General features: G+C 41.6%; 1 protein-coding gene across 1 annotated transcript in view; it reads right to left on the minus strand.

The window, feature by feature from the left end:
- Positions 1 to 633: 633 nt before the first annotated feature.
- Positions 634 to 8873, minus strand: part of apbb2b (amyloid beta (A4) precursor protein-binding, family B, member 2b) — a 53112-nt gene continuing 44872 nt past the window's right edge. Inside the window, exons 14-18 of the mRNA XM_016671373.1 lie at positions 7589 to 7676; positions 6080 to 6160; positions 5838 to 5953; positions 4394 to 4573; positions 634 to 2788 (exon numbers count right to left, since the gene is read on the minus strand). Of these exons, the coding sequence (XP_016526859.1) occupies positions 2618 to 2788; positions 4394 to 4573; positions 5838 to 5953; positions 6080 to 6160; positions 7589 to 7676 (636 nt within the window). The 3' untranslated portion in view covers positions 634 to 2617. The remainder of the gene's footprint in view (positions 2789 to 4393; positions 4574 to 5837; positions 5954 to 6079; positions 6161 to 7588; positions 7677 to 8873) is intronic.

Consider the following 8873-nt stretch of genomic DNA (forward strand, 5'->3'; position numbering starts at 1 on the left):
CAAACGGACCGGTCATAACGCAGTATTATGTGTTGGTGTGTAACGATTTGACTTATCTAATCGAGATGACACATGATACTGAGACGAGGATTTAAGTATTTTTAGGAAACCTGGGAATTAATATTTTTGTGCGTTATACAGAAAAACTGATTGATGTTGATTATTTTAGTTTGAATGACCAAAAAAGGTATAAAAAAAATTATGTGTTTTGTTCAACTGAAATTTCACAAATTTGGCCAATATGTATATATAAAAAAAATAAAACCAAAGAATTAAATCAAAAACATGGTGGTTTATTTATCAAATTATGTTTGCTATAGTGTTAAATGTGTAGGATGGCCATCTTATTTTTCCTTACGGCATCAAGTCTTCCAATTGTAAAACAACAAAACGCAGATAATGCACATGAATATGAAACCACCAGAGGTGCTAATAAATAGTTTATACATGTTACTTTAACTAAAATTCGTATTGAAGGCAGCCATATTGGACAAAAACTCTGGGCTGTAAGGCGAGCTCCGACTTTCTCAGTAGGAATTTTGACTGCAGGGGGCGCTGTTGTTGTTGTTGTGCTTCAAGTGGAAAGTCTACAAGTCACGTGACGCTGTGCTAGCTAGACGTGACAGATTTTTCCCATATACAAGCGACATTGGTCGTAATAGTTCAGCGACATCTCACTGCTTCACGCTGGTCGATACCCCATGAGTCGACAAATCCTTTAGGGAGAGGGCTGTTGACGGACTTACAACAATTTTACACCAACTGAAGGCAAGTTAATCTAAATCATTTTAAAACAATTTTACACCAACTGAAGGCAAGTTAATCTAAATCATTTTAAAAGAAAGAAGCTCCCGCATTTGAAGCCATGGGCGGATTTAATGTCTCCACATAAAACTAAAACGAAATAATTTCATCATTTACCTTTTTTGAGATCGAAGTATGTCATTAAACGTAAAAAAGTTTAAGAATATAGTCAATAGCCAACAGTTTTTTCCTGGTGGTATACTAATTCTTTCATAGGACAATTGATCTATAACAATTAGTCTGCTAAGCCTCGACCCCCTGAATTCATCTTGTATCACCTGTCAGATCTATGAGTTAATTGTTTTTAAGCACTATTCCCAATGTTAACATAATTTGAGTTAAACGTAAAGCTTCTGGTGCTGTGATTGGGTGACGTTCTGGAGGCGGGGCTTAGCAAACTGTTCCAGGCTTAAGGTGGAATAAAAGATGACCTTACATCCAAACATGTCAGATATGTGACAGTACAGAGCTAGACAAGGGAAACAAGGGGATTTGTGTGTTTTGTTGTTTTTTTTAAACAGACCCATGGCACTGGTGAAAACAAATGGAAAAGAAGATTTTCTTAAACAAAAGCACTCTGGCCTGTGGAAGAACCTTGAAAACAGATAGCAGCGCCAGAAAGTCCTGCTCGGTTTGAGCCCCTCCAACGTTCTGATGGGTTTTCTTTTGAAAACCGAAGGCTGAACACAAACAATCCTGCAGAGATAGAAAAAAAAAACACATTCCTAAAGTCTCCTTTCTCTTCCCCCAGGTGATCCGCCTTTATTAGAGGACGCAGCGTCTCCAGGGAGTGAGGTGGGATTGAAGAGAAACTATCAGATTTCCCTCCAGCATGCTGATGTCTCTCCTGTGTTTGAAGCAGCAAGTCTAGCACTGAATACCAGTGAGGGGAAAACTGTCCCACAGCTCTTCTTCTGATATGGCTATTATCTGTAATTTCTTAAAAGATAACCAGAGCAAAAGAAAAATAAAGAAAAACACGTAAACAGGAAGGATGATTCAGGTGACGAGTCACCGCTCGTCCCAAGGCCAAAAAATATGCAGCCTTCTGATTTTCCTCCTCCTGTCTCTGAAAGCAGCAGCACTGTTTCCACATTGTTTCGAATGGTTCACATTTAGCTTAAAAACAAAAAACACAACTTCATGCACACTCAGCTGAACAGGTTGCACTGGAATCTCTCAAGTCCGTAGCAGCTTCCTTTGTTCATCCAGGAACAAGAACACGATGGCTTTTCTCGCTCATTCTCTCTCTCTTGGTTTTGTTCTGACGTTTAGATTCACTAAAAGGACGACGAGAGGGAGAAGAGCCACTACAGACTAAAACGATGACAGGGGAGCGTGGCCCGGTGTGGAGCTTCATGCGGACAGGCGCGGACACAGGTACACAGAAAGCATGGAGAGATGAGCGTTTTGGTCGGCGATGATGAGCTCGGTCATGGCACGTGTGCTGTGTTTGAAGGAGCGCCTCCTGCTTCTTCTTCAGGTTGTTCCCTCTTCTCCTCGCGGCGCTACTGACAGAAATGAGAGTCATGTACACGACCATCTTGGATGCTCCTGTTTGATTCAGAATCGTGTTTGTTTATTTTTTATTTATTTTTTTTCAAACAGCTACTCGACTGAGAAACGCTTAAGATTTGCTTCCAAAAAAAATAAAAAAATAAAAAATAAAAGCCACTGGAGACTCCACCAAGCCTGTAGCTTTTTCTACCGCTGCTGGAGTCTGTGATGGAGACGGGGGGTCTTGGCGGCGAAGCGGTGATGTTTCCGTGGTGACCGAGAGCCGTGTTGGGAAGCCCGTACCGGCTCACCGCCGCTACTGCGGCAGCTCTGTGACGGGTCTCTTCTGTTTGAGGGTGTCGATGAGAGACAGGACGCCTCGCTTTACGCTGGTCGATACCCGACGGGACACGGAGTCTCCGGGGGGCGACGAGCCGCAGGCCTTCTGGGAGGGCGGCCGGGCCACCAGACACTTCTGATACCGCAGCTGAGACAAAGAGAGAGAGAGAGAGAGAGAGAGAGAGAGAGAGAGAGAGAGAACACAGGAGGGAAAACTGTAAATAACGAAGAGTTACAGCTGCTGAGTGGACGGCGGTGGAGGTGTGTGAGAGAGAGAGAGAGAGAAAGACGGAGAGTCGAGGAGGAAGCTGGACCGGCGCAGGCTGCCGACTGTGATCAATAGTAATGACTAACGATTCTTGTCACCGTCAATCTGCTTCGGAGCGTGTGGGTCTGCGTGTGGCCATATATCCAAAGTTCAGATGTGTGATCAATGGCCTCGCCTGCAGCGAACCAATCTCGTGCGTCAGCCGGCATACGGAGAGGTGCAGCCCGACCCGACGGGCTGCCACAAACTCCACACACTGCAGATGGTGGTTTTGGGTTGTAAACACAGCAAACATAAGGACGGAATAAACACACTGTGAAATCGTTGGTGTTCAGTCGTTCACTCTGTATTACTGTAGACAGTTATCACCAATGATGATGATAAGTTAAATAAAAAATATTTTAGAAAATTGCACACAGTGCCTTTCTGTAAGTATTCACATCCCCTTAATGTTGTCAAGTTGTGACTACAAACTTTTTTTTTTTTCCGTTTTATTTGTTGGACTCTAATACAATATTTTTGGATCGTGAGAACATGCATTTTTAATTCACTACAGCATTAATAAAATGTTTCCATTGGACCCTGAAACAATGGGTCCATTGTTTCAGGGTCATATTCAGTGCTGCACCTTAAAATGTCAAAACGAGCTAAATGGCTTTCAATCATTTCTAATATTGATCTGCGCCTTCCTGCTTAAAACGAACGACTATCAGAAGGGAAAAGAAAGTAGGCCCACTTTCAGACGTGAGGTACAAAACGTTATTGAGCATTCGTTATTCCATCAGCAATCAGTCGTTGGTAATTGTGCGTCTGTGATTTAACTGTGGATCAACAGGGAAGGATTTCATGTTTAAGGAGGAAAACAAAGCTCACATACAAATTACATGCACAGCCCCATCTGCAACATTAATCAAATTTATATTTAGCCATTATTGTTATGACAGAGCGAGAGGAGAAATAAATAGTTTGTACAGCTAATTACTGTGGGGAAAGCATGGATGGTGCAGTTGTTAACCTGATATGTTGTACTCTTTGAACAGCCCAGTTGTCTGTGTGTGTGTGTGTGTGTGTGTGTGTGTGTGGGTGTGTGTGTGTGTGTGTGTGTGTGCTGGAGATCAGACCAAAGCTAAATAACAATTTTATGCTATTTCACTGTTATGTGTCTATTAGCCTTTATCTCAAACGTCATTGCTGACAAAAAAGATAATTGAATTGATTTCAGTTTCTTTTCAGATTTTAATGCATGCCTTATAAATATTAAATGCAGACATATCAAAGCAATACATTTCTTTGGTGTTAATTAGTGTTAAAGCAGCACATGTAAAGCAGGAGGATAAAAGCACAGGGATTTTTAAACACTGCGCTCTGAGGTTATTTATTCAAAGGGGAGAAGAAATGAAACACAATTTCTGCCTCCAAACTTTAGTTTCGTAATCGTCCTACTTCTTCTCTTCGATTTGTGCGTTCGGGTCCAGTTGGACTCACCATGCAAGCTGCCTGCACGGCTTCGGACACGCTTCCGGCATTGGGCTCACACCAGAAGACGTGGCAGTCGAAGCGATGGCCGCCAGCGTCCATGATGAAGGCAAACGAGTGCACGTCACGGCCGACGCCCATGAAAGACAGGAAGCGAACGCGGCACTCCACCAGCACCTCCTCTTCATCCTGGTCAGAAATATGGGTGAGAGATTCATCAAAAACATTTGATTTGAATAAGACATGAGCACAACCACTGGACCGAGTCGTGCACTTCAACGGCTGTATATATTTATTCAGAAGTTCTCTGACCGTCTTTCACTTTATGTGCAGATTCACAAAGAAATTAGCTGCTGATTAGAATCTGATGATTCAATAAATGTTCAACATTTCTAAGGGGTGAGCACACCATCTGCTGAAATACAGTCCTCAGTGGCATGGAGGGATGAAAAGTGAAGCCTGTCTATTTTCAAAATCAATGAGGTGTTCACAATAAAGTCAGAGTTTCAATATAATATGTGGAGGATTATAACTGCTTTGTAATAACTTTTTAGTAGGCTTTTACCCTACATTAAGCTCATAGCTGAGGAGGATTTTAGTACCCAAGATCAATAAGTGCAGGGAAGAAGTTTGGCGAATGTGAAAAGCAACAAGAGAAGTGACAAAAACATGGGTTACAAACGTGTTTTATACTTTCTTTACAATGCATTATCTTTTAGAGACCTGTCTGTCTTGCAAGAAAGCAAGCGAGAGCAAGACTCCAGGTGATAACTTTGTTGAACAAAGCGCAGCAAAGTTTTCCTGATTGAACCTTTGTAGTATTTAACCTCTGTCATCGAATAGGCTTCATTTGAAATGTAGCCAGCCTTTAGGAAATCTCAAAGTTCAAGGGTGATCCCTAAAGGCCACTAGCACTACTGCAAGCGCAGAAAAACTTGTTCTCAATTACTCGTGGCTAAAAGAACAAAGTTCTTGTTTGCAAAAACATTCATGAACCCAGGAAGCTTTCTTTCTCTTGATTGGAACACAAGAGACAGGTTCTGCCTCACAAACAAGCTGTAAGAACTTAAAAACCAGGAACAGAATGACAGTACTTTGTTCTTGCAGCTTTGGGAGAGACAGCTAATTCCTCTGATCTTGCAAAGTATTTATTGGCCTTAATCTGTAGCAGAAACACGTCATATTACCATAAGCTGTTGGAAAGGTACATAAATCCTAAAGTAGTGAGCGCTAACAGCTAGTTAGACCTCATTAACTCAGCAACGGCTACATCTTATTGCAAGCCTAATCTGTTTTCAGTCTGAGCAAACGACAAAAGATAAAATCAACTCAGCAGCACGAGAAAGTGTCTAACTTGTCTAAGAAGGCGTTTTCTATTTAAGAAAAAAAAAAAAGCAGCAGAGAAAGAAAACAGGAGAGTTTAGCGGTAGCAGTCAAGCAACAGATGTCTGACCTTGTCTTTGCTGATGGTCACAGTGGCATCTGCCACATTAAGGGCCACAGGAGTCCAGTCTTCTCTGTTGGAAGAGCCAATCAGACTGTCGATGGCTCCGTTCAGTATGTCCATGCCTGGAAAAGAGAATATTATAGCAAATCAAACAAGATTCACAAATGAAACCACGTTTGCACCACATGTAACACTGCAGGGAAATTTTGAACTGCATTTGCAGGCACATATGAGTGCGTTACACCGACCTATTGGTCTGGCCACGGGCATCATGCCCAGGTAGAGGACCTGAAACTTCTGAACCAGCTCCGTCTTTGGTGTGGGAAACTCTGCTGGGGAAAATTCATCACAACATTAACAACAGCTTGGAGCAACAGGAAGTGTTTTACAATGTAGTGCATTAAATTGCACCTTTTCCCACCTCAACATTAGGATCTCATGTTTCTGCTGCGATATATTTCAGTGTCAAAACCAGGCTAGAGGTGAAACGACATCACATGACCCAATTCAAACTCAGCACTGCGCGCAAGCAGGGTTTGTTGAGTTTTATTTAATTAGATGAAATAAAAAGCTTCAGTATAAAGTTCTTGTAAATTAAGTATTATAAACAAATATTTACTGGAAAAAAGGTGGTAATTCACATTTCTGTCGATATCAAACTGTCAGGAACAGGCAATCAGAGCCAAAGAGGAGGGTGTTAGCGATGCCAATCACACTCGTGTACGTGCGCATGAGTGTTCCTCACACCCTTCGTGTCGTTCCAGCTCATAATTGCGGGTTTGCTGCAGAGTCCCCAAATTCTGAGAAAGGGATTTGTAAGTTGTTCAAATTTTGCAGTGTTCTCAGAACTCCCAATGCAGCTTTAATGGGAATTTTCAGTGCACTGATACTTGTGAAACCAGTTATTTTTGTAAAAGTAACAACTGTTTACATTTGTATGTACTGAACAAATGTACTAAAATTAAAAGGTTGGGTTTTTCTAACTTTTTCTGAGAGAAATTATGCTACCTTAATAAAAGATTCAGGGTTTGGGGGGAGGTGGGGTTAGACATTTCTAAACCATTGCCAACGGTTGCCAACAAATGTGTTTGATGAAATGACATGAAAGACTTTCTCCTTCATCTGTCTTGGAAATGCGACAGTGTAAAGAGGAGATGATGCAACACCGAGTCATTATGCTTGTGCACTGGAGCCGAAGCCCTTAAAACCTGCAAGGCGTTTGTAGTTCTGGTAAAGAAACCGGATGGGAGCGAGGAAGGACGCTGCTGGGTGGTAAATACATTAGAGTTTAAATGTGTTTACTTTTTTTTTATCGTAATTGTTTTTCTGTTGTTTTTTTAATTATTTATTTAGGGAATACAAATGCATTCACCAAATAATGGGCAGCCAATGAATTCTATTTAATTAAAAAGTAATCAACACTTCTGCCAACAGTAGAGCTTAACACAGCATAACCAAAGCAAAGCTTTGTACCCACAGACATAAACGTTGTTATTTAGAGCCACATCAGTGGCGCTTAATGACTCCAACATGACTTGTATTTCTAGCTGCTCTTGTGCTCCTGGTAAAAAAAAACATGCCGCTTTAGCAAAGAATGTTACTGTGAAACATTCACTGTGTTCCCACACTGCCCCAAAGGTGATAACATTTACTGTTTCGTGTCTCTTGCAGAATTCGTTGTCTCTCCACGCACATGCACACACACACACACACACACACACACACACACAGAGGGTGCATATGTTGATGAAGCGCACCTTGTAAAGGGAGGTCCAGCCCTGCCTGCATCCTGTCCTGGAGTGAACCTCCTGCCATGGCTTTGGCATTCTTTCGCTCCGTCATTATCTACGGAAAAGAGAGGATTTTCACACCGAGGCGGAAACGCGCACACATACACAGGAAGAAAAGGAAAGAGGTAATAATGTGTGTGAAAGTGGATGAGAACAGGAGAAGGAGGGGGATGAAAACAATTACACGAAAGAGCACTGAGACTGTCATGGTGTTTACCCAATGAACACAGGGAAAATTAAACGGGTCACAGTTTAAAACTAAAAAGATAAAAGCTTTTCCTCCTGCGCTACAGTTTAAAGAAGTAACGCAACAGAACCAAACAGCTCAGAGAGAGAGAATCATTCACACTTTTTTACTCTTCTATACATCTAAAACACCAGACCTGCGAGTGCAAACGTCTTTAATCAGGAGTTCGTCAGATCAGCGGAGCAGCTCAATTGACCCTGCAGTGACCAGTTTGGATATTTTCCAATGTTATACATTAGATATATTTTACTTCCCTTTCCACATCTTGAGAAAAAAAAAAAAAACTCCCCACATTGCTCGCTTCACCACTGCTTCTCTCCCCACAATCCTGCAGTGCATCACTAACACACACCCCATGACCCGCCTCCTCATCTTCCCCTCCAGAAACAATCAGCAACAAGCAGGAACCAAATATGACATCGTCAATGTGGAGTAATTAGTAGTGATGACATTTTACAATAAGACTTAATGCATAAGTGGCCATTTTTTCATATCAACCTCACTGTTATCACCCTATCACTTGTATAAATGCACCTGAAGCCACCTGTGAGGTTGGAAAATCTGCATTTCATCATCCATATGGGGATACCTTTTAGTAATATACTCCATGTTTGGTTTCAATGCACTGAGTTGGGAGTTTACAATAAATTGGAACAACCAAGTCCCAGATGAACCTATAAAATGTTGCTGTTTCTACTGTGAACTGAACTCGGCTCCAAATAAGATCATAAACATGACTAACATGACATTTAAAGAGCCCCTGCAGGCTACGAATTAAAGCTTCAACTCTGCAAATGTTTTATTGGAACAAACAAACATCTATTAATCCCACATTTGTAGCAGAAACGGTAAAAACCAACGACGGTTCAATTATTAGTATTCTGGCGCCGTTTTAAAATTGATCTATATTCACAAGAAGAACCGCACAGAGTACAGGACGCCTCCTGATGATTGTGTTTGGGTAGAAGAAACAACAAGGATTGCCAAACAACCTGAGCAAAGATA

This window comes from Poecilia formosa, unplaced genomic scaffold (genome assembly GCF_000485575.1).
Source record: "Poecilia formosa unplaced genomic scaffold, Poecilia_formosa-5.1.2 Scaffold44, whole genome shotgun sequence".
Classification (NCBI taxonomy): Eukaryota; Metazoa; Chordata; class Actinopteri; order Cyprinodontiformes; family Poeciliidae; genus Poecilia; species Poecilia formosa.